The sequence below is a fragment of the Artemia franciscana genome, chromosome 12 (assembly GCF_032884065.1).
Source record: "Artemia franciscana chromosome 12, ASM3288406v1, whole genome shotgun sequence".
NCBI classification, from domain to species: Eukaryota; Metazoa; Arthropoda; class Branchiopoda; order Anostraca; family Artemiidae; genus Artemia; species Artemia franciscana.
The window spans coordinates 32,940,454-32,967,104 of NC_088874.1; the positions used below are offsets into that span (position 1 = coordinate 32,940,454).

Below are 26,651 nucleotides of genomic sequence, written 5' to 3' on the forward strand. Positions count from 1 at the left end.
AATACGTTTGTTAAGTTTTAGCCTTGGGCAATTGACACTGATATTGCGCCATTCCTATAATTTATATCCATGAGGGGGGACACTGTCTAAAATGGCAAGCACCAGGTGGCACACATCACACACAGGAATCGATACATAATTAATACTTTTCTGGAGGGGGGGGGGCATCCACGAACTCTGAGCTCCTCCAATAATATGTTATGCTCCTCCACTCTGTGATTTAGCCAACTTTTGACTTTCTGGGGGACAGGAACCCCCGAAAGCATGTCCTGGGTTCGCCCCGGACAAAACGTGGAAGAACTATGCCAAGCGTTGTGCTTTGTGGGGTTTAATGGTTTATGGTTGGGGTTTTCAGCTTTGTCGTGTTTGAACTAGGGAACACTCATTGAAACTTTCTGCTCCACCGCTCTTTAATTGACACAACTTTCGACTATCTAGAGAGGGGCTACCTGCCGCTAGAACCACCCCTGAACTCACCTAAGAAAATACATAAGAAAACTGTGCCAGGTGCAAGTTCAGTAACACTACTCACAAGGTCATATCCAGGGGTGTTATCTGGTTTGACCCCTCCCCCTACCACCCTGTCTGACTCGTACAAAAGTAACCTAAATAGGCGTAAACGAATTTTTTTTGCATTTTGTAAAGTCTTTTGTACCCCCTCTCCAGTGGCGTAATTTCGTCAAAATCCTGGGAGGGGGTCAAGTTGAGGCCAATTTTCCCAAATCAAGTGGAAAAGACAGTGAAAACTTAAAAACTCAAAACTCAAATATATATATATATATATATATATATATATATATATATATATATATATATATATATATATATATATATATATATATATATATACAAAAAATACAAAAGAAAACTGACCTGTGTCTCTGGATACTTGAATTATGCAGGCTTATCTGAATTTTGACAAGTTTTTTTGCCTAAACTAAATTTAAGCTGAAGTGGGGGCACACTGAGGTTATGGCACTGCCCCCTCCCTACAAATAGCATATTACACCCCTGACCCTCCGCCGAACAAAGATTTCGGACAAGGCCCTGTTCATGTGTGGTTTAATACTCAGTCTCACTTCTCCGTTGCACTAATCCCAGCAGAGAAAATTGTCAAATTAATTTTTAAGTAGGGGGGGGGATAGCACCGCGGCTCGGGAATTACCAACTTTGATCCAATTTCTAACTTTGATTGGTTTTTTCTTGCTTATATTTGAGCTGCGAGGGGGCACTGTAATTAATTTTACCCAACCCTAGGATTGGTTCTGCACATAATATAGATACTTAAAATAGCTACCCGACCATTTGAAAGATGCCTCATCAACACTTTTGAAGATGATAAAGTATATCAGTGATTCAACACAGGCGTCTCTGCCCTAAACATCTACGCAAATTGCCATCTTAACATTACAATTCACTATTACAAACATAAATTTAGATTTTCTCGCCATGCTTCATCACAATTATCACACCTGTCACTGTTATACCTTGCTCAGCTAATTGTAAAAAGAAGTTAATGTTGTAGTTCTGGCAGATGGCATAAGTTATAACCATCTGAAGTACTATACAAACCCCATACACCATTATGATTATTTTTTGTCCTTGTTTGAGGTATCTGTAAGAATTCATCATGTATATTTATATAAGTTGGATGAGTGGCTGAAAAAATTAGTCTTAACTGCTTCCGGAAAAAAGATACCATTACTAAACTGATATATCATTAAATAGGAGGAATCGCTTGATTTTTTAAAATACAGAGGACTAGGGGCGCACCTTCATGAAAATGTAAGGGGGCAGGATTTCTTTTGTTTTTTTTAGAAGTACGAAAAAATTCAAATCTTTAGGCGGGGAAATTTTTTCGGGAATGAATATACCAAAAATTTAATTTTCAATCCAGGCAGACCCCCCCGCCCTAATTGGTACATGGCTGGAAGATATTGGCGTCAATTCGTGGAAATTAGGAGGGGAAAAGGATGTACTTTTCTAAATATTGGAGGAGAGTCTTGTTTTATTTTCAATTTTTTCACTAAAAGCAAGAAAAAAAACATTTTTTAATAAAAATTCATAAAGTATTTTTTCAAAATCTAAAGGGGAAGGGGGAAAATTTTGCGGGGCTGATGCCCCCCAGATTGACAGTCAATTCTTAACTAAACAAACATTTAAAGAGAGGGAAAAACTTTCCATGGAGGGGGGTCAAAACTAAAAAAAAAAAAAAAAAAAAAAAAAAAAAAAAAAAAAAAACAGATTTTGAGTTCATCTATCCTAGTGGGTCCCCCGACCGCTATTTGGAAAAGCGGATTAAGCACCAGAAATGGGATTGTTGATTTTCCGATAATTAGAAATCCAGATCTTATTATTATGATTATGAACAATCAATAAACTTGAGGATAAAATCACCAAATTATACTTACTCCTTTATTGAAATGAAATCCAAGAATATAATTCTACAAAAACACATGCGAGAGTAAAAAAGAAGACAGAGATACAAGAAATTATGGAAAACTGAATTTTGGTAACCTAACATTTGTTTGGTACAGACTCTACCGTGCACTCAAACTAAAATAAACATTGGTAGCAGTACGAAAGCGTTTTTAGAAGGGCTAGATTTTAAAAATACTCTTTTTGGCATTCTCATATTTAAAAAACGAACAATGCCTCCCCCCAACATTTTGAACAATACATTTTTTCTTATATTTTACATTTTTTCTCTTGTTTTTAAGGTTTCTGCATTAAAGACAACTAATGTTGACAAACTAAAGAATGATTTACTTGCATTGTTTATTTTTTTATGTAAAAAACGAAGTTCACCTGAAAAGCAAAACACTACCCGGGGAGTAGAATTGAGCATGGAGATTTAAAACCAGGCTCAACAAGGGCGTTTTTCAATCATAAAGTTAGTTTTTATGGTCAGCGTTTATGGTTATTTAATTGGTTGAAATGACCTTGCGTGGCAGATTTCAAAAACTGTGAACCATTTCTTTCCGGTTTAGCCCTCAACTTCCAGAAAATTCATGATTCGAAGAAATGGTGTCCAAACACCAAAATACTCTCCCTGGTAGAAACTAGTGTTTATGCACCATATATGATTATCTACAAAACTATATCTGTTGGTGATGATTCCTTTTTATTTATCACCAGAACTTACTCTCACTTACCATGCTCAGCAACCATAATGAAGCACAGTGGAAAATAGTAAGTGGGTTGAACAAAAATGGTAAAATAGGCGGAGCCAAATGTTTTCGGATTTCTGAATTTGGAATGATTGTAGTAAATTATAGTAGAAATAGTTGAGGGGTAGGACAGTCCCTCACTAATATTTAGTCGAATACCACTACTGGGCAGAGGCACCATTTAGGGGGGCAAATGCCCACCCCAGAATTTCCAGGGGAGCCCAAGCTTCCACCACAAAAGGCCCTTTGCCGGCCATAATAATCCATTATATCCAACATAATCCATTCTGTCCAATTGATTTGAAATTACTTCACGCCTATTAACCAAAGAGCGTAATTACTTGACGACCCTTGGGGTAATTACGCTATTTGCAATTAATTATTGTAAACTTTGAAAATAGGTAGGATACATAATAAAAATCTCGAGTTCTGTCAAATGCCCATTTCCTAGACGATTACGCGACACGAAGTGAGTCGGGGGGGGTCAATCTGGAGTTTATGCCCACTCCTAGATTTGGTCCAAATGGCGCCTCTGCTACTGGGTAGACAATTATTTAATTTACTTACCGAATGCCCAAACATCTGATTTATGTGTAAAAATCCTATGTTGTATGCATTCAAGGGCAAGCCACTTGATGGGCATTTTCCCACCAGCTGCTTTATATTCATCTTCATTAATGTCCAGAAGTTTTGCTAAACCGAAATCTGTTATTTTTACACAACCGGGATTTTGAACTAGAACATTCCGGGCAGCCAAATCTCTGTGCACTAAGCGCTGTTCTTCTAGATAAGCCATACCTGAAAAGACAAAAATTAAAACTATAAGTTAAAAATACTATAAAAATAACTGTAGAATTAAAACTATTACCACCATCTAGCGTTTGGTGACACGTGACCTTTTTTCAGCGTAATGATAAGAATAATTAATTTAATTACTGTAATTCTTAAAATTAGGCTAGTAATAACACTTTGATCTCAGTTCGTGACAGAAAAACGATTATAAAGCTTGAAAAGCTTGACCAAACGCTTGATGGCGTTGATAGTCTTTTTTGTCAATACTAGCGCCAGAATCCACTCTTAACAGTTATGCATATTCTTTGGGTATAACCTTGGACTAATGCAAGCGAAACTTTTTCAGCAAATTCAAGCGAAATATAATAAGCCTATCTCAGGCAAATCTATTCAACACTGCTCAAAATATTTTTGATACGAAAATTTTGGAAAGCCAAATCTCGACACAATAGGCTATTCTTTTAAATAAGCCATACTGTGAAATATATGAATTGAATTAAATAATGGATTAACTACTAGTCAAATAATTACTTAATTATTAAAGCAAAAAATTTAATTAATTAATCAATAACCGAACTGAAAGTCCTACACATAAAACAAAAAGACATATTAGGCTATAGTCCGATAGATCTGTGTTAAAAGGGGAGTTTAATCTCATCAGTTTGGTTTCGTGTTAGCCGATCTGATTATTATGAGACAAATTATTAGCCATCCACATTATTCTGATACAAATTCTAATCAAATTTATTTATGAGTCAAATTCTCCCAGAGAGTAACAGAGAGTAAACAGAGAGTAAAGTCTCTGTTTCGATATGTTTAGTCTCACTGAAACAAAATCTTTTTAAATGAGTTCAACCAAAGTAAAATAAATCTAATTTAGGCAAACTAATTCAACCCTGTCCCCAATATTTTGGTAAAGAACTTATCAGGTAGACATATCTCGGTGCTATGGGTCATGCACTTATAAACAGGCCATATATTAAAGACAAAATCAAGATTAATTCTTAATATCGTCATCGATAGAGTCAGGCTAAATAAAATCAAAACAATTAAGGTGAATTCATTCAATACTGCCGGATATGAGCTGGTAACATTTGGGCAAGCGAATAAAATAAAATAAATTAAAGCTGTTTTGCGAGAGATAAAATAGAAAGGAAAAAAACCGTTTTATTTCCCTGAGCGAAGCTTAGTTCCCTGGTACACTGATATTAAAAGTAATAATAAAGACACCTAAAACTTAATATCCATTTAAAAAAGAATGTACCTCTCGCAATTTGTGTACACCAATTTAGTAATGGCTTAGATCCAATTTTGTCTTTATTATTCCTGACATAGTCAAGAAGACAGCCGAGGGGCATAAGCTGGGTAACCAGCATCATCTGGGATGTCATGCACACTGCAAGGAGTTGGAGCAAGTTGGGGTGCTCCACGCTGGCCATAATATAGGCTTCGTCTAGAATTTCTCGATTGGCCGTTGATGTCGCTGTTCCTTCTCTAAGAACCTTGATGGCAACAGGAATTTTAACGTTGTCGTTTTCTGGAACCCAAACACCCTGTAAAGAGAAAAAACTATAAAGTATTAAAAATAGCAAGAGCATTAATTATTGCTCCATAAAAAGGCAAATAATTCAAAATCAAAAAACGTGATGCGTAGTTTCCACAGTTTTGAGGTGGACAGACACAGGCACAGAAGTTTGTTTCAGGGGGCAGAGCAGAACTTCGAAAAAAGCACGAAATATATATGTGTATATATATATATATATATATATATATATATATATATATATATATATATATATATATATATATATATATATATATATATATATATATATATTGCAGACTTGTGATTTTGGGTTTCTAGTCAGGATAAACTGATTGGCCATCTCAGAATTTGGATTTCCTATTTTTATCACTTTATTTTTGCAAAAAATCATTGTCTTGTGGTACAAATTTGCACTCTGAATTGTGATTTTGTGAATATATATATATATATATATATATATATATATATATATATATATATATATATATATATATATACAATTATACATCGTTGGGTCCTGCTGAAAACCTTATATTTTTGGAAAAAATGGGTCAGGTTTTCTGGGCAAAGAACTCGGCTGGAACATCATGAAAGATTTTTATAAAAGGCTCTATTTGTACATATGAAATATTCTTTTTATTTTTTAAAGTTTCGCCACGGTAAATATCCAACAAATATTAAATACAGAAACAGTGTTATACCCGAATTCCCAAAGGTCATCTCTAGGGAGGGAAGAGGTTTTTAACTTTTGATCCTCCTCCCCTGAAATATGAAAAGGTCCATTAAGTTTTAAAATTTGGCATTCCTCCCCCTGAAATATGAAGATATCCATTAAGGTTTAACGTTTTGAGCCTCCTCCACCTGAAATATGAAAAGGTCCATTAGGTTTTAAAGTTTGAGCTTCTCCCCCTGAAATATGAAAAAGTTGATTAGGTTTTAAAGTTTGACCTTCCTCCCCTGGAATATGAAGATATACATTAATGTTTAACGATTTGAGCCTCCTCCACCTGAAATATGAAGAGGTCCATTAAGTTTTAAAGTTTGACCTTCCTCCCCCTGAAATATGAAGATATCCATTAAGGTTTAACGGTTTGAGCATCCTCCACCTGAAATATGAAGAGGCCGATTAAAATATGAACTTTAAGGCTATTGAAAATAGAACGTTTCCTTTAATCGGCTGACCCCCCCCCCCTAAATCATTAAAAATGTCCTAATGCTGTACTTGAAAGCATTTCAAACTTTTACATATTTTTAAATAGCAGACATAAGCCCACATTTTTCACTAAGCCCACAAACATCTTACATTTTAAGCTTAGGTTTTAAGCAAGGCTGAAGGCCTGTTCTTCCACCTTTGCAACAATAACTGTATCTTTCGGAAAAGGCTAAAATGTACATTTTGCAAGATGAACGTCTGACCCTCAGCACTTCTCCTCTTACGTAATGCATATTTTAAGCAGACATGGGTATTTACATTCCAGTTTTTAGGCGAAGAAAAACTTGCGAAATGAAAAAGTTTGCAAATTTAAAACATCTTGGAAACAAGCCAATGTGACAAGGAAATTGTTTAAAGATTTAAGCACTAATAATGTTTTAAATGCTATAGGTTTACGAATAGTCTAACGATCTTGCATACGCCATTGATTCAACTTAAAGATAGCTTTGTGACAACACAATTTCTAATAGAGCCCAGGTGTATGTCATTGGCACCCAGGACCATGTCTGGAGCGGGGGGGACCTGAGTTGACCCCCCTAAAAAAAAATCCGAATTATAAAAAAGTAAAAAACATACATACAAATTTTTTTATGAGTCTTGTAAAGTGTAAATACCATTTATATACAATTTCCTAAATTGGAGGGGGGGGGGGGGTGACAGGATATAAGCCAAAACCTCGTACAAAGCTTTGTCCTACATAGACTTAGCAAGGGGTAAGAAGGAAGCATTCCACTAGATAACTCATTGCCCCCCTCCCCACAAAGAAGCAAGCGTAGCGCTGAATTCCTAGGTTCTGGCCAAATTTAGTGCATCCATAGGTAAATAGAAGTAACTGACAATGTCTCTCTTCGGATCAATGCTCTACATGGGCACGGGAGAACGGAATCATTTCCTCATTGCCCTCATTGCCATTATAAGCCTCATTGCCCCAAATAAATTGCTCAAAAGCAAGCGTAACGCTAATTCGTGAACGAATTCAGTAAATACCACCCCCCCCAACAGCACAAAAAAAAACGTAATGACGCCCAAGACTGTCTATATTGTCATTTTACAAAATAATTTGGTATACATAATCAACAAATATAACTTATTATATTGTAGAGTACGATCCTCACTCAAGATAAAAAAAGAAAGAAGAAAACAACATCGACAGAAAAATTTTATCCATCAAGGACGTCAAACACAAGACTTCAAGGTGGAAATTGGACATAGGCCTACTGGTCTAAATTAGTCTTTTAAGAATTCACTTTGTTTAATTGGTAATTTCGGTAACTCCGAGCATATTATTAGTTTGAAATCAATCCCGTGTAGTTATGTAGCGAGTTGTATCTCTGAAGAGACAACAATGTAACCCCTATCGTCTAAAAAACGTGTATTTTTAATTATAAACAGTCAGTAAATTTTAATAAATGCAAATTTCAATAAGACTTCGAAAAACCGTTTCTTTTTTTTTTTGGGGGGGGGGGGTAAGGGCACTTCTTTTGTATTTTAAGGAAAGGGGCAAGATTTTTTCTTCGATCCTAAGACAAGAGTACACGTTTCTATTTTCTGTTGTTGTTTTTTGTCTGCCTAACGTCCGACAAACTTTTTATCTAGTAAGGCTAAATAGCGGAGTTCGTTATTTTTTTTTTAATTTGCACCAATTTAAAACCTTTTGTGCGCATAATAGTCGTAAAAACTGTGTACAATTTTTCAAAAAATACCTGCCGACAAAGAACAAAAGTGTCTGTGAAAAACTGTAAAATGACATTGATTCAGTCATATAAATTTTCATTTTTGTCTCTTTAATTATTCAATTATTTAAATACTTGTCCTGTAGCTCAACATGTGTTAGGCATTAGCAGGAATTAGAGCAACTAGTAATAGTTATAATGTTAGATTTTTTCTTCCAGGATATTGTAAAATAAGTTTTAAAATAAGTTTTGAATTTACTGACGTCCATCTACAGGCGTCAATTCAGGAAAATATATGAGGGGGGGGGGGAGATTTTTTATTTTGTTGATCACACCCACCCAATTGGCGTCACTGGATCCTTTCGTGATGGCAATTAGCCAAGAATTTTTTTCCATAAGTGATCGTATAGAACCAATGGTCCTAGAAGATTAGAAGAGAGCTCATTCGAACGAAAGTCAAGAGTTACGGTGCTTTTCTAAGCGATGAATAATATTGGAGGGCACGTAGCCCTCAACCTACACTTGTTTTTTCCCCAAAGACGTCCGATTAGAACTTGGTTCATCTAGTTCACCACAGTTATTTTTTAAAGCATAATTATGATTTTGGTGATGACACAACCCTTTATAGTCCCTGAAGAAAAGGCTGAAAGTCATACAATTTGCTCATATTGTTCACATAAAGCATTCATTGTTGGGTAATTTTCTGCGGGGAGGGGAGACGAATTTTACTAGAGGAGATAATTTTTTTTTGGGGGGGGGAATTTTCTAGGAGATATGTTACACGATGGAGGGGTTTGAAGGAGATTTCCTGGCATAATTTGAAAAACAGTCAGAAATTAAATTATAAAAACGAATTCTTTCAACTGAAAGTAACGAGCAACATTAAAACTTAAGAACAGAATTTTTCCTGTATATGAGGAGAGCTGCCCCTTCCTGAGCCCTCGCTCTTTACGCTAAAGTTGGAATTTTGCCTGATTCTTTAGAAAAGACTACTCAAACACAAGGGTACGGATTTTGAATGAGAAGTATTTTAAAGAGTGTAGGGAGCGAGGGTTGAGGAAGGGGCAGCCCCCCTAATATACATAATATTTTCAGTTCGTTGTAAGTTTAATTGTTGTTCCTGACTTTCAGTTGTGGAAACTTGTTTTTTTCTTCTATTTAATGTCAAAAAGAAGGAAAGTATAGAAAACATGCAGGAGGACGACTCTGGTAAAAAGAGAACCTAAAATATCACGGCGATAGATACCAGGTAACAGTACTATTAATCCATATTAACCTAATTAAACCTAATAAAAAATTATCTTGAATATTTTAAAAGTATTAAATTCTAAATTATTACTACATATTTTCGAGGCATATAAAAGTTCCTCCAAAAGAAAGGAGCTAGGAGATGAAAGACCATAATTAATCCTATACAAAGTTCATTTGAAATAACGTCACTGGTTTGGTGTCAGGTAAAGGTAACCACTGAATATTTTCTGACTGTTAAAACTGAACCACACTGCCTATCTCAAATACAAATAAGGTAGCAAGCCTATCATTAGCACATATTCAAATGCATTTCTTTGATTAACGAGCCAAGAATATCTCATATCTAAAAGACTCGAATTTAGAAGTATTTTCTATTAGATTGCTTTTTGGTAGGCAGAAATACAAGATAATTATGTAATCAGACAGCGCGGAATATTAATAATGATATATTAGCTATCATTCTTAAAGTTGATAATTACACTTGTCAAATTAAAATTGGTTTATGATAAAGAATATCGATAACTACCAATGATTCAATTCTCTTTTAAATTAAACGTAGAAACACGTTTTTCCAAACGGAACCAAAGTGTGAACTTAAAGCTTAAAACGAACAGAAAATGTTCCGCTTATGAGAGGACTATCAGCCCCTCACTCTTTATTCTAAAGCTTCATAATGCTTTACTGAAATTATTTACGAGTGCAACAATTATTAGGTAGCTTTTGGGTCATTGGGTAGCTTCAAGGGTTTTATTTCCCAATAGCCTTTTTAAAACTTCCGAAATGATAATTTATTGTTTAAGTTAAATGTGGCTCAATTAGCTCTTCTATTCCTGAGGAATCGTAAAAATTACTTTTTATTCCATTCCAGTTGTCCTTGTATTTAGACAGTCATCTTAAAGTATCGGCATATAATCGGCATATCGGCATATAAAGTATCGGCATATTTTCAGCATAGCCTGATTAGTAACACGCGTTATGGGCTTAACTTCAACAAAAAATGACACATATTGCCTAGCGACTCACCCCAGCAAAAGTCTTTTCAATACTAACCAAGTAAACTAAACGCCCCCAGGCCCTCGCGGGTTAGAAAATGTCAACACGTCACCATGTTTTCATTCTATGAGAACTTACGTTATGAAGAAACACGAAAAACAAGCAAAACAGTACAAACCTTGTAAACCGTACCAAAGGCCCCGTATCCCAAAATTCCACCTTTTCGAAGCTCAATTTCCTTAACAATCCTTAACTTGGCCAGGTTAGGCTTCACATTACTAGGCTTTAATGGCTCAAGGTCATCCCTACCACTCATAACTAGTGTCATTTTAGCAGTGTTCTCCTTGGATTTAGCTCGTTGATGCCATTGATATCCAAAACAAGCCAGAAATATGCCAAATAGGAAAACACATCCAAAAACACCCCCCACGATAGCAGCCAGTTGCTCATGGTCGTCACTAAAAAATAACAGGAAAAACTAAAGTAAACACTATACACTTTGTAAACACTAGAGTAAAAACTTAGTAAGCACTTGAAAAAATGCTGAAGCTTAAGCACCATTTAGTTTACAGGGTTGCCACTCGTACACAAAGAAAAATCATCCGAAGATCACTAGGTTCAAGACAAAAGGATAGCCCACCAGTCATTTATTTTGAATTCTTTTTGTTTTAAGCATCTCATTTGCTATAACTTCATTCCTCGTGTAAGGCTATTAAGGACAAAGGAGTCGGTCAAATGGATTTTTTTTACCTCTGGTGAATCTCTGTTCAGGCATCCAGGTTTTAGAAGAAAATATAATCGTATTTGCAATTCACTGCTTGTTTTTACGAGTCCCTCTTAGAAGGGTTTTATTTAGGTTCATGACAGCTTTTCCAAATGCAGGAGGGGGGGCATTTTAATCAGTCAAACACTTTTTTGGTTGTTGTTTATTGAACTTTTCAAATCAGTGCGATTTCCATAGCTATTTTTCTTTAAAAAAAAATGTTTATGGTGGTTTGCTTGTCCATGGTACGAGTACAAAACCAAGAGGTATTACAATTCAAAAATTTTTCAGCTTGGCTTGGTGATTATCTTTAGAGATTTCTCAGCTTGGTGACCATTAAACTGAGGCTATTATTACAAAATACATGGCTAAAAACAAGTCACAGAAAGTCCATTTCTCACGAAAGGTGATTGATCCCCAACAAAGTTGGTGAACAAACACATCCAAAATCAATAATCACAGAATATGCGCTGGCTTTGATCAGTTTCAAGGACCCAAACAGTAAAGAACAAACGACACTCTACATTTTTGTGTGTTTTGACTTATGAGGGGGTGGTAATGCATCATTAGCCTGGGGCAAGTTTTGTTCGTTGACTTTTACTTCATTTTATATTGTCAATTCGGTTCGTTTTAAATTTGACATCTTGATGTTTTATAAGCTAATCTCTTAACATCTTAAATGCTAATTTCGCTCATTTTAGTTTTTAAATTCGTTCTCTTCATTTCGTTGAAAAACTTTGCTCTTTTAAAGGTCTAATACCAACAAAATCGCTCTATCTTGTCCATTACAAACGTTTGTGCTGCCAAACTCTTTAGAATTAAGTTGGTGGTTTTTATACAACTTGTAGAAGTAGTGGACTGAAATAAACGGGAGAAAACTAAAAGTCGACACTGAATTTCCTAGATACCTTAGAAAAACCATCTAATTTCTTGCAGTTTGGGCCTGATATAGAGATATGCAGTTTTAATGAGATATGCGTCATCAACAAGCATAAATTTGGTTTTTCTGATCAATCGAGCAGAATTTTCTTATATAAGTTCAGGAAAAATGATAAATCGAGAAAAATCATTTAATCCTGATAAAACTATCAGAATCTCGTAATGTCAGAAAGTCGCACGGGATCAAAGCCCCCTTCTTTCCCGAGCACGTGACTGGACTAAATAACAAAACCAATATTAATTCTCTCAGCTGTTAGAATATATCAGGGCAGTATCCAGGGGGTGGGAGGGTTAGGGGGTTTACCCTACCCCCCCCCTCCGAAATGTTTGTCCGACACGTAAAAACGTAGCAAAAATGAATATGAACAAATTTTTGATGCGTTTTTTGTTTTCTTGTACCTCCCCCCCCCCTCCAAAAAATATTCTGGATACGACCCTGGTGTATATGCACACCTAAACAAAGTAATAAAATATACAAATACATTTGCTCATCGGTGATTAGAGATGGCCTTAAAACAATTATAGAAATATTGCACAATCTCTGGAGAATGGAAGTCCCCTTGGCCTACTTTTGAACCACTAAAATAATATTAAAATCCCTTCTTACCTCAAAAGATGATTCACAACTGGGTCTTTGGCACAGTATGGATCTCCAGTGCCATCAGGAAAAATTTTATGAGGATACTCTTGAGGACAGTTTGCGGTACAATTGAAGGTGGTTCCATTTTCCCCAGGGCCTCCTTTCGTATAGATCCTATAATTTCTGCAAGCGATGCAATCAGAAACAAGTGGTCCCACGCAGCCTCTGCACTCTTCTGCGCATCGGACGCATTCGGATTTGCTTTCATCTGCGTAGTGATCAACGGGACATTCGTCTTCACATTGTTCGCCTCGCTTGTACCTCACACATTCTTGGCAAACCTGAAATAATAGCACATATTATTTGAAAATATTTTACCGGAAGCGTAATTTTTATTTTTTCATTTTATTTTTAGCTATTTCTTTTTTTCTCTATCTTCAAAGTAAATTATATTCCTGGGTCTTTGCTCAGAAGCCAATATTATTCAGCGTCGTAAGAGGATTCAAAACTCATCTTGACCAGAATTAAAATCATCGGCATAATGAAAAAGAATAATAACTTTTACTTAACTTAGAAGGAGGTAAACACCATTTAAGTCATGTCCGTCCTGAAATGAGGTAACAGGTATAAAATTCAAAAATAAGTTTAAATATTAATCTTTAACAACACAAACTGATTTCTGAGCATCATTTCCATTACAGTCCCAGTACCATTAAAACGTTGGCACAGGTTTTGCTTACACAAAACAGAAAACAGCTTCTTGGTGGAATCAGTTTTTGTAAAGTATATTACATGATTTTATCTCGGTTACTACCAAATAAAATTTTAGTGTTAACCATAAACAAATCTGCCTTTTAAGTGACATGTCAAAAGCTAGCACTCGAAGTAACATCGTGCAACAACCTAAGGGAAATGGCCCTAGACAATATTTAGGCCGCTTTTAGAGGGATTTAAGTAAGGCGTTCCATTTCATCGTCATCATCAATTACCTATAAAACTACCTTTTAAGTAGCATGTAAAAATTAAGCATCTGAAGTTACATTATAACTTCAGCTGACTCTTGACGACAGCAACCCTCCTTATCGAGGGTTTGATACTCCCTATACTTTTATGTCCAATTCGCAATAGCCTAACAAAAATGCACATAAACGAATTTGTAATGCGTTTTAGAGATTTTGCCCCCCCCCCTTTCCCCAGAACAAAATACTGGATACATCCTTGCGTCACAATAATCAGTAATTATCTTTTAAGTGATATGTCGAAAGCTAGCATTTGAAGCGACCCTCGTGTTATAGCAATATAAGGGGGGTGACACTATATGGTATTTATATCACTTACAGAGTTATTTAGAGGAGGTCTTCCATTTCATCGCCATCATCAGTAAACACCTATAAAGTTTCCCTTTTAAGTGGCATGTCAAAAGTATGTATTCAAAGTTCCATGATGTTGCGATACCTTAAGCTGACCCTGGGCATCAACAGCTCCACTTTTAGAGCAACTTCGACTTCTTCCATTCTATAATGACGAGACCGGCCGTATCCAGGAGGGGAGGGTGTTACCAGGTTCAAAGCCCCCTGCACGCTTTTAAGATGTTTTTGTACCCATCCTTCCCTCTCCTGAACAAAATACTGGGTAAGCCCTTGCGTCACGATCATCACTAATTATTTAATTAATTTGCACTTTTAGGTGACATGTCTAAATCTAGCATTTGAAGCACCATAGTATTACGATAATCTAAGGGGAATAGCCCTAGCCGATGCTTAGGCTACACCACTTAGGCGAAGTCTTTTAGGCGAAGTCTTTCATTTCCTCGCCGTCATCAGCAATCACCTATAAGTGTGTCTTTTAATGGGCTTGTCAAAAGTATGTATTTGAAGTTCCATGATTATTGCGTCAACTTCAGCTAGCCCTGGACATCAGCAGCTCCACTTTCAGAGCAATTTGGACAAGTTAATCCACTCCGTCACGACAAGGCCATATTCAGGAGGGGGGGGGGTTACCTGGTTTGAAGCAACCCAAATTTTATCCGACTCGTAAAAACACAACAAAAATGAATACGAAGAAATTTTTGATGTGTCTAAAAGATTTTGTTGTACCCCACCTCCACGAACAAGAATATTGGATACACCCTTGCGTCAGGATCATCAATAACTATCTATAAATCCAATTTTTTGAATGACATGTCAAAGCCAGAATTTAAAGTGCTATGGTGTTGCGACAACCGAAGGTAGAAAAGCGATTCTAGACGATACGAGGGCCAAAGGCAGATCTAGAGCAAAATGCTGGGAAGCCCAATGCGACAAGGGCGGTAATAGTTGACCAAAGTGACAAGTCTACTAAAAAAAGAGTAAAAAGAAGAAAAAAAGGAATGAAGGATCCAGAAAAATCATAGGAGCCCCAGCCTCTTTGGATCCACCCCTGATTAGGACTGGGCTACTTTTAGTTTAATTGGGACGAATTTGTTTCATCACTGTCGTCAATTGACTACTTTTCAGAATCTTACAAATGTTAACAAGAAAGTTTATTTCGTCGCTATCGTGCCTAAAAGTCCTATCTGACATTTTGGCACTTCTGAGATAATTACCAAAAAGTCTGCTGCGCTGTTCTCAAGGAGAGGATTCGCAGAGGAATCTAGGTCAAGAAAATCAAAGTGTCATTGAATAAACATATTCCTTACTGATGCTTCTTTTGAAAATAGCTTAGCCAACACTTCGTCAATTATCTTAGAGGTGTGAAAATGTGAGATATGACTATTGACAACGGCAATTTTTCATTAGAAAATACTATTTTTAGAATTTTTTTCACTGAAGGTTATAGACACAGCGAAGGTCGTATCGATGGGGTTTACTGGGTTTGATTCTCTCCTTCGAAATATTTGTGTGACTTGTAAAAAATGATAAATATGCATAGATTTTTTTATTCGTTTTGTGAAGCTTTTTTCTGAACCCCCTCCCCCGAACAAAATCCTGGATACGGTCATGGACAGCAAATTCATTTCAAATAAGGCCTCTGATATTTCAGTGCCCCACTAGCGGCGAAGAAAAAGAAAGAAAAGGAGACACGTCATTGCTTCCAATGGGAAAGTGACTTTTCTTGCTCATCAAGACGGGGTAATGTAATTTTCCGACACTGGTTCTTCAGCTATGTTGATTCCAAAACCGAAGGTGCAGTTTTCATTTCAACCCCACGCCAACTTCGATGGTTTTCAGACAGAGCATTAGTTAGGTTTTTTCTCAGGGTGGAGGGGCAAATGTAGACTTTGCCGCCCCTTGCCTCACTGTCAATACTGTAAATAATGACAAACAATACGAAAATTGCCCAAAATTTTTGGATTTAAGTTTGTTTTGCCGCCCGGGGCACTTGCCCCCTCTAGGCTCCCCTAGATCCGGTCCTGTTCTCAGGCTATTTTTCGTAATTCCTACACATACTTTTTGCAATTAACTCTTTGAAGATTGAAATACAAAGTTCTCTATCACCTCAAATGAGGTGATATATCAATACTGTAAAATTTAAAGAAGTCTAATACTCAAAGGTTATCCTCGCACTCTAATGCCCCTCCCTTCCTAATCCTTTCCTGGCGATACCTATGAAGGTTATGTAGCCAATCAAGATAGCGAGGAAGAGGAGGAAAATAATGAGTGCGAATGGTAACAATGAGCTGAAAAACGAAAGCTACTATGAAAAGCTACTCACTTGTTCGTGAAAACCGAAAGCTGTGCACTTTTTGCATCTGGGGTGGCATTTCCGACAAATTGCTTTTCCTGCAAGTGGCTTCAATGGACCTTGCTCTTGTGGTCCTACCCATTCAAAGAAATATCCATTAGGACACCCTTCTTCCTTTTTAAGACAGCGTTCCTGGAAAGAATTAAAGGTAAGCTCCAATTACTCGAAATACTTTTATTCTGACCGAAATATGTGTCTTCAATGAATTAGATACATTGTACATAAGACCGTTTGTAAATATTTCTTTTGAACCCCATTGCAGCCAAATAATTTCCCTAGGAGCAGGATCGGGTCTTACAAAAACAGCCCATTAGCCGTACAAACTCTTAGTATAAACATAAAATAACGTATGAAAGTGCATAAAACAACAAAACAAATCTTGTCATTTGATAGCGGTTACAGTAAGTCATTCATTTAAAATCGAATCCTTTAAACTAACTGAATTCCTGTCATTGTATTTTTGACTCCAGTTCACCTCTACCCTTATCTCAAGTTGGCCTACTCATTGAGATGAGTTCTCTGGCAAAGTGATAATAAAGACGATGGTCCAATTCTTATACAATCTTTATAAAAATGAGCCTCATGACGAAGAGGTTGGATCAAAATAATAATTACAGTACTAAATTCAGAACGCCATGCTTGACTTTCAATCTCTCCAAAAAAAATCCACACTAAGATCCCTGGCAAAGTGATAATGGAGATGATGATTGAAGGTACTTGCTCATCACTTACTTGGAGAAAGTAATGAGTCAAATGTATTTTCATGTCTGCATTTATGCCAATCCTTGATCAACGGGAGGCTTTTATGGCATCGATACATTGCCTGCTGACTCAACTCGATTCCTATCTTTTCGACCATCAATCTATTCGCATTTGAAAAAGATATAAAACTGGTTTTTGAAATAACAGAATCTTTACATCTGAGCTATCAGGTGGATTCAAGCTTCATCCAAAACTAAAAGCAGGTTTTAAAAAATTGCAAAAAAGACCTACATCATTGATGTCGGACAATTTTGTTTCATGTTGATAATTTTTTAAATTAAGCATATTAGCTAATAGGTGCTAGAGAATATTCAGGAAACATAATTATCAAAGGTTAAATAGTTGGGTCTCAATAGATGAGGTATGCACAATGACTGAGAAAATTTTTAGCTGTATTCGTAATTAGCACGTGGAAACCAAAAGGTTGTACCGGTGATTGGGTAAAATTAAGTGCAGTCATGAAAGAATCCGCGTTATTTTCGTTTCTATCAAACCAAATTTACTAAGATTAGATATACATACATATCTTTCTTTTGTCAATAAAAATGTAAAAAATACAATGGTTAAGGTTTTCTAGCAGAGGCAATTCTAGGGGGGTTACAGAGGGGGCACTTGCCCTGGGTGTAGGAATTTTAGGAGCACAAAGCTTAAAATAAATGATCTGATGTTTATTATCATTTTGTATTTTTTTTTAAGTTTTATTTTCATTAAAATAAAGGTTTAGAGTAAGTACAGGCAAATTGAATCCAAAATTTTCATTTTTTCCATTTCTTTATCACCATTCGTAATAAGATAATTAATAATTTTGCAGAGGAAAAAGTAAGAAAGGTAAAATTTTAGTAAATGAAAAATTTTCTTAATAAATAAAATTTTGTTAAAATTTGGCTTAAAATTTTTGGGAGATATGGAGGGGGGCTAACGAAGATTTTGCCCCGGGCGCAAGATTAGCCATTATTGTCACTGTTTATTTGTGTCGACTTAATACAGGGGCATATTAAGCTTTACACGGGACTGATTTTCTTTCAAGAACTTGAAAATGAAAAAAAATCGAAACTCTAAAAAAAATTGGAATTTGTAATAGAATAATCTCGATTGATTTTGGTATATAGTGGATACAATCATACCCCTATCTCCTTACCATGGCCCGTCCAATGAGTTCAGTATACCTCTAGAAATACAACCAGTGGATAAAAAAATCCATTAGAAGAATCTTTTTCGCTCTCTAGCTCGTTTTAGAGACCTAAAAGGTATGCCTTTCTCTTTTAGGTAAGAGCCTTTACTTTCATCTTGCAACAAATATTTATGATATCAAAAATAAGGAAAATTGACAATTTTCTCTTGAACATTTTATTAGTAACGTTGTGTTCAGTTGCGTTGGTTTTATTTATCTATTTAACGTAACGTTTGGTTTTAATGTTTTGGTTTTAGGGCTTGGTTTTGGTGTAATTTTTTTTTGCGTTAACGTAACGTTTTGGCTTAGCGTTTGGTTTCGGTTTAATTTGTAACGTTTTGGTTTTATTCGTAACGTTGTTCTATTTTGGCTGACATATATATTTTCTGAATCCTCAGATACAACTATAAGATTTGCATATCATTTCGACGTTGTGCCACCTAGTGACCGTAAGTAAAAATTTATAAAGTTTAAAGGATAATTTTATTTTACTATCTTGTGGGTTTTTCTTAGGACTGCAATAAGAAAAAACTGAGAGATTACGGCGTGTGCCTGAATTGTATGACTTAAGTTTTGTTTTATAGACAAAATTATGTAAGGTAGTTTTTTAGTTAGGAGTGATGAAATTATATTGAATTTCTGGACATTTCTTATTCAGATTATCAAATAATTTTCTTTTGTTATTATTATTATTATTGGGCCTCCCGAAATGAATTTGCCCTGGGTTATTTTCAACCCCCTCCCCCGCACACACAAAAAAGCCTTCATACGTGGTCGAAGAGGTCGACCAAGATTTGAACACCCAAAGAAGGTACCAAAAACGAATAACTGACAATGGATAAAGAACTATTGGAACGCTATTATCAGCGCATTAGCTTTTTTCGATCAAGCTTTGACTTAGAACATTAAATATTACAAAGTCGAATAGTATTTAAAAAACCATACAAGGAAAAAACAATGAAGAATCAGTAAAGAACCATTTGGAAACTTTTACGGACATAATAACTTATTTTGGACTAATTTGGACCTAAGACCTCTAGGTAGCAAAAGGTCAAAGAAGTTATGAACACCCATACAAGGGAAAACCCTGAATATTTAACTAGTGGATAAAGAACCATTACAACACCATTATGAACACAATAAGTCATTTTTGGATTCATTTTGACTTATAACCTTTAGATGATACAAGTTTGGATAAGAATTGGGTATCCACACGTGAAAAAAACGCGATGATTCGAGCCAGGATAAAGATCCCTCAGAAAACTGTTGGACGCAGTAGCTCATTATTGGTAATTTGCTGAAAAACATGATGACTTGAGCCAGGATAAAGATCCCTCAGAAAACTGTTTAGACGGAATAGATCATTATTGGTATTGCTAAAAAAAAACGTGATGACTCGAGCCAGGATAAAGATCCCTCAGAAAACTATTTGGACGCAATAGCTTATTATTGATAATTTGCTGAAAGAACGTGATGACTTGAGAAACGATAAAGATCCCTCAAAAAAACTGTTAGGACGCAGTAGCTCATTATTGCTAATTTGCTGAAAAAACGTGATGACTCGAGCCAGGATAAAGATCCCTTAGAAAACTGTTTGAATGCAGTAGCTCATTATTACTAATTTGCTAAGACATTTGATAGCACAAGATCGAAAATTTTGCTCCCTCTATGTTACCCTAATGTGAAGACGTTATCGGATTTCGGGATGAATGATGTTTTTCGTAAAGTTACCGCGATAAATAGTAAGCTTTCGGATATTAGAAAAAATACACTTCCAGCTTTCCATTATCCTGAAAGTAAATATATTTTCATAGTTAGTGTTTTTCTTTCATTTTCTATATGTTCTACACTGGTATTTATGTTTTTGTTATTATTACGTTATGATTAGGTTATGGGCTGGTTAGGGTTCGCTTTTTGGCTATTATGAAAACTATGATGAGACATGTACAGTTTTGATTGAAGCGGAAGGGTCCAAGCATATTTCTTAATTATTAAAAGAAATTATTGATTGTTCAAGAAAATATCTTAAATCTTATATATATATATATATATATATATATATATATATATATATATATATATATATATATATATATATATATATATATATATATATATATATATATATATATATATATATATATATATATATATATATATATATATGTATATTATATATATATATATATATATATATATATATATATATATATATATATATAAATAATTTGGTAATAGCTTAATTTTTGGAAAAGCGTGACTTACGACCTTAGATTAGTACAAGTTTGGAAAGATTTGGACACATACAGGATAATAGAGGAATGTGATAAATTCAGAAAAGCTTCGCTAAAAACAAATACGCGGCATCTGAAGAATCGCACGAGTGCAAAGGTGGGCACAACGGCACAATTCATCAAACTGCATGACTTCCTGCTGTGATTACAAATGTTCGAATCAGGTGCATCCAAAGATAAGATAGAGACATGATTTATAGGCGAATATAAAGTAGATCGCATTTATTTAAAGGATGAACCATCTTTGGACCTAAAACTAGGTTCTCACAAATTTCACTTTGGTATCTAGGCTTTCATGTCACATCGTCCCATAAAAAAAAATGTCTACGTGTGGGTAGATATTCGGTTAGCTTCAATTTCAAATCTAGTTTAGTCTATACTCTAGGGGAATAATGGTGCTGAAAATAAATACAAACAAGGTCGAATCCATGAGGGGTAGGGGGTTTGACCCGCCCACCCCAATTTTTATCCGACTAGTGAAAAAACATAACAAAAATGTATATAAATGAATTTTAATACGTTTTTAAAGTTTTTTTAAGCGTTTTTAAAACACCTCCATATGCAGTTAACAGGTAATAACAGTTGGCAAGTTCATAAAAGAAACGTGGTTGGAAAATAAGCGAAAAATATACTAAGAACATATAGCTCCAAATAGCTTAAAAAAATTTAGGTTTCTTTTGAAGGAATCAATATGTTGTTAACGTTTAATTTTTTTATGGCCAAAAATATTTGGGTTTTGCTCTTTTATTTTCACGGCTCAACTTAGCAACACTGACGAAAATATAATATTGCCTAAAACTAAAGGATTTACAGATTAACAAACCAAAAAATCTTAAAGAATTGTGATCTTAAGGCAGGGATAGACCTAAGATGGGTCCATGATGTAAAAAATGCTTTTATTTTGATATCTTTGGTACTTTAAGTCAGAAGAGATAACTCGCAATTGATGGCTATTCAATCGTTCTTTTAGCTTCAAAAGCTCGTTCTTAGAAGTCCTCAAATATATTTTGTTCTAAGTCCCTAATATGATTCCGATACACCTGTCAGAATTCCCAAAGCGAAATCGCTTGGTCGTTTTCACTCGACAAACGAGTCTCAAACAGAGCCTTAGAAGTCCTAAAATATAGATTGTTCTAAGTACCTAATATAATTCCGACACACCTGTTAGAATTCCTAAAGCGAAAACACTTGGTCGTTTTCACTCGACAGACGAGCCTCAAATGGTCCTCAGAAGAAGACCCAACAAACCAGCCTCAAATACAGCCTTAGAAGTCCTCAAATATAGATTGTTCAAAGTATCTAATATGATTGTGATACACCAGTTAGAATTCCTAACGGAAAACCACTTGGTCATTTTCACTCAACAAACGAACATTCTTTCAGAACTTAATAGCAACCAGCCTTCACCAGTAGAAACATACAGATATATTGGTACCCAGAGATGATAAATCAGGTCAATGATAGTCATTACAAGACAGCAGATCAGTCTTACAAAGATTCTAAATGTATAATTACAAATTCAAATTCCTCATTAGTAAGTCATTTTTTAAAGCTTTAGAATGATATTTTACAGTCATGATATGATCATAGAAGTTCAAACTTTTAGATATAAAAAAAAAATACCAAAAAATCCCTGCAATCCCCAATCAAGTACGCAAATATAAGGCAATCTCTGGAAACAGGCCTTAAGAAACCTTTGCTGGTGACATGAAAGAAAAACGCATGTCGCGAAGACCCCTGCTGTCTACAGGTGTCATTAACCGTGTATAATCATACATAAATAACGCGAGACCTAAGTTTCAGGGGATCTTCAGAGACTCGAGGGCTCAAGGGCCCCTGCTAGGAAGTTTGACCTTGTCTTAGGTTGAAAAAGGAGGGGCCTAACCAGGTTTATATAATCAAGATGGTGGTTCCACTTAATACTATATCATTTTCTTTTTTCTCCATTTATTTGCTCATTTTTTAGATATTAAAACACACATAAATTCCCGGTTGGAAGATCCAAATCGCACTCAAGATACTAAAAATTACTGTACCAAGAATTTAATGCTGTCGTAAAAATTTGTAAAAACAAAGTAATTCAAGATAAAACTTCTCTTTTCCATGACAATGTCATGCAATTAAATACAACCTGAAACATCCTACAGAGAAGACCTCAAGGCGCAAATTCCAATGCCCCCATCTAAACTATTGATCTTGTACACCAATACCCCAAGACCTTATAATTACAAGCTTGCTCCGAGCAACTATAAAATAAAACCGGCAGCGTTATCTCTTGGCTGATTACAAGTTGCTGCCTTATAGAATTTGGCATTCTTGTCGTCTGTCATTCAATCCAAATAGAATATTCACAATTTCGGTAATAGATAAGGACCAGAGATCATTTGAAGAAAACCCGAAAATATTCAGAAAACTACTTTAAGGCCGTGATTAAGTGAACTGATGGAATTCGAAAATCCCATGTTGAAATTGAAAATTTATATTTAAAGTACTCAAGTATTCATTGGCGGAAGATACCGCTTTTAATATCAGGTCGTAGCTTCTTGAAGATGCTACAAAATGTTTGTTAGGATTTTGCTCTATTTCCTCTAATTGCTTAGAAATCTTAGAAAATGTCTAGCTCTTTTTCACAAGTGTACTCTATAAAGGATATTCCTTATAGAACAAAATCGGTACTATCATGAGCAAAAGACAATAACCTGTAAGATGATTGCAACCATTTTTCGATTTATTTTCCTATTTTCGAACAATCCCATAGAATATTTTCAGCTAGCTGAAATTTTTACAGGTTTTTTGCCAGAAGGAATCGTTTCAGATCGCCCTAGAGACTAGATTGACAAGCTGGTATAATTAACCTGCTATTTTCGCCAATGAATAAGTGCTATTTGAAGGGTTTTTGACAATCGACGGTCTCTAGAGAATTGAAAGACAGAAGGCTACCCTAACTTCAATTTTTAACCTCGTTGTTTTCAAGTTCACTTAATCACAGCTTTAAATTAATCATAAATACTACTTTCTGCCATTCCTAAAAGTTCACTGCTTCATTTTATCCCCCCCTCCCTGATAGAAAAAACATACGATTCCGCTATTCGCATTCGCCTTATGTTTCACAATACTGAACAGTTATGACACCTGATTTATCTGCATCTTTTCGTTAGGCGTTATGTCAAATGTTAGGTCGTTAAAGCTTCTAATAATGGACTCTGTGGGGTAGGGGGGGGGGGGGGGTAAAATAAGAGGAAGGGGAATAAAGTGAAGCAATACGCTTTTAAAATGAGATACGTATGTATTTATGGTTGCTTTAAAGCAGTTTTTGGGTATCTCTTTGCCACAAATTTATGGTATATCTAGATTTTATTAAATACCAAAGAAAACAAACAGCCATATACATTAGCAATAGCCATATACTATTAGCCATCCGCTGGAATAAAAAGGCATTATGTTAGTCTGTTTGAACTTTATGTCCCTGAATCAAGTTAGTCAAAACACTGCAGTTAGCAAAAGGTTGATTATCCTAACTTGAAAATTTCTTTTGTCCCAAATTGTATTCGTCATAGACATCGTTGAAATAGCGTGCACTACGGAGGTTGCAGTATGCCATTTTGATGTTGGAAAACTCACTATGAATAACAATGATCCAGAAGTATAAAATCATCTACTCGACAGTCCAGGACTTTGTAAACTACAGATCAGAAAAAAACATAAGCCTCCCGCCCTTTCTCTCATTTCGCCTTGAAAATAAAATCAGTTATAAGCTAAACATCTAGGCTAATCTTTGAACATTAGTACGTCTGTCTATTAAAATTGAAAGTTCTGTTTTGCATTAGTCCCAGTGACTCCCAGCAAACAAAGGGATAAACTAATTTTAAAAATAAAATCTTTACACATAAAAAGAATAGTCAAAACTTACCACTTCCATATCTTCATCTACAACAGCTTTGTCACAAGAGTTGCATCCTCTCATGCCAATATTGTTCTCAGGCCCTTGACAACCCCCGATACAATTCTCATGACAAGATTGGCATTCACCATTATCATCAAATTTGGTTGTTGGACAACTTGAAACACAGTAAGGTCCGTCTCTGACATGTTTACAGCTCGTACAATTACCAGGACCAGGACCAGAACAAGTAAATTCGCATTCCTCGTCGCAACGCTTGCAGATCTTATCTGTCGACTCGTAAGTTCTGCAACATGAGAATTATGAGAAACTTGTAATGGTATTAGATTTGAAGTAAGACTTATCAATTGGAAGTTTGTTGTATTGTTTTTTTGTTCTGCTTGCTTTATGTACTGTTGCTTTGCAGTATTTATATATTTAACATTGACTTACTCATGTCAGCTGAAAGTTGTTGAAGTAAATAAATATGTTTTATTCTATTACGTGAAAAAAGTCGTAAATTACGCAAAGTTCGAAAATTCATAAAATTTATTTGAGGGAGAAGATTGAATTTTATTACCTTATTAAATTATCTATTTGGGAGAAGGAGGAGATAGGGAATCAAATAGGATTAGAGAACAAATTTACACTATTTAATTTTAGAATAGTTGAACGTTACGAATTAAGATCAACTTGGTGGAAGTGATGAAAAACTTGAGAGCCGTGGATAATTAGAGTGAAAGCCATGACAGATTGTCTCTATGAGAGGAAAATCTGGCATGAATTTTCCAAAATTGTAGAAAAATGATTCAATTCACTTGTTGATAAATAGTTTGTCGTCCATCCTAGGGCAAAACTAAGGTAGAAAGGCATAGGGGAAGGGTAATTCGAAATGTCTGTCAGTTCTGTGAGCCATGGAAAGTAATTGGAGACCCTAAAAGAATGATTGACTCTATAAGAATGAAGAATGCTTCATTAAAGGGTATTTTAAGATTCAAAGTCCAGATTTTCGATGAATTTCTCTTCCGAAGGCATTTTTAGATAGAACTTGGGTTAGTTGGGAGGGGAGGTATATTGCCCCATATATCCCTGCGTACAGTAGGAATAAAGTTGTGCTTAGCATAATAGTTATTTTTCGTTTCTTTTAAACCAATAAAAATACAATGAGCTTATTTCTAAAGCTGTTTTGACAATACGATTTTCAGATTAAAAGTGTTAAAACTTAATTAATTGACGACTATAAAGACAGAAATAGTGGCTGGAGCAGCATAAAATTTGGATAAATTTTCTTCTTTCTTTCGTTGTTAAGTTTTCTACATAATTGAATTACTTAAAGGAGAGTTGTCTGCATTTTTTCAAGCTTTATATTTTATTCTCAGCTTGGTTATCAAAATCTTTTTGCAATAATCATTCCATGCGTAAAATACGTGTTTAAGAGATAAAATAAGAAAGATGAAATTGAAATAGGTCGTAATAAGTCAAACAATTTCAATACCAGAACACTGACTATGTAAGGCAAACACAAGATATGGAGGGAGGGAGATATAAAAGAGAGAGTGAAGAAGAGAAGGAAGAGGGGAAGAGAGAAAGGGGAGAATAGATAGAGACGGAAAGGAGTCGGGAAGAGAAAGAGAGGGGCTTACCCTAAAGCAGGATCACATCGGTCAACACATGTGTCATCTAATCGCCAGTGGGCACAGCTGTAACAGTAATTTGGTCCAATGCCCCAGCAGCTTGAGTTTGAACATTGTTGATGACAAACAAAACCACCTATCTCTGAAAAATAATACAAAACCAAATTAGCTAATTTTGTTTAGTAGAAGTCATACAAGTCATGTTTTTGAAATATAAAACAGTATCATTCCAGTCTTGATATTTAAAAATAACAAAAAAGCATCCAT

At 35.3% G+C, this 26,651-nt stretch overlaps 1 protein-coding gene across 4 annotated transcripts in view; it reads right to left on the minus strand.

The window, feature by feature from the left end:
* LOC136034012 (epidermal growth factor receptor-like) overlaps positions 1-26,651 on the minus strand; it is a 180,266-nt gene that overhangs the window by 20,365 nt on the left and 133,250 nt on the right. For all 4 annotated transcript variants that reach the window (XM_065715062.1, XM_065715063.1, XM_065715061.1 and 1 more), the window contains 7 exons: positions 26,394-26,526; positions 24,781-25,057; positions 16,614-16,775; positions 12,948-13,261; positions 10,817-11,096; positions 5,227-5,515; positions 3,738-3,968 (listed from right to left, as the gene is read on the minus strand). In XM_065715062.1, coding sequence (XP_065571134.1) covers positions 3,738-3,968; positions 5,227-5,515; positions 10,817-11,096; positions 12,948-13,261; positions 16,614-16,775; positions 24,781-25,057; positions 26,394-26,526 — 1,686 coding nt within the window. The remainder of the gene's footprint in view (positions 1-3,737; positions 3,969-5,226; positions 5,516-10,816; positions 11,097-12,947; positions 13,262-16,613; positions 16,776-24,780; positions 25,058-26,393; positions 26,527-26,651) is intronic.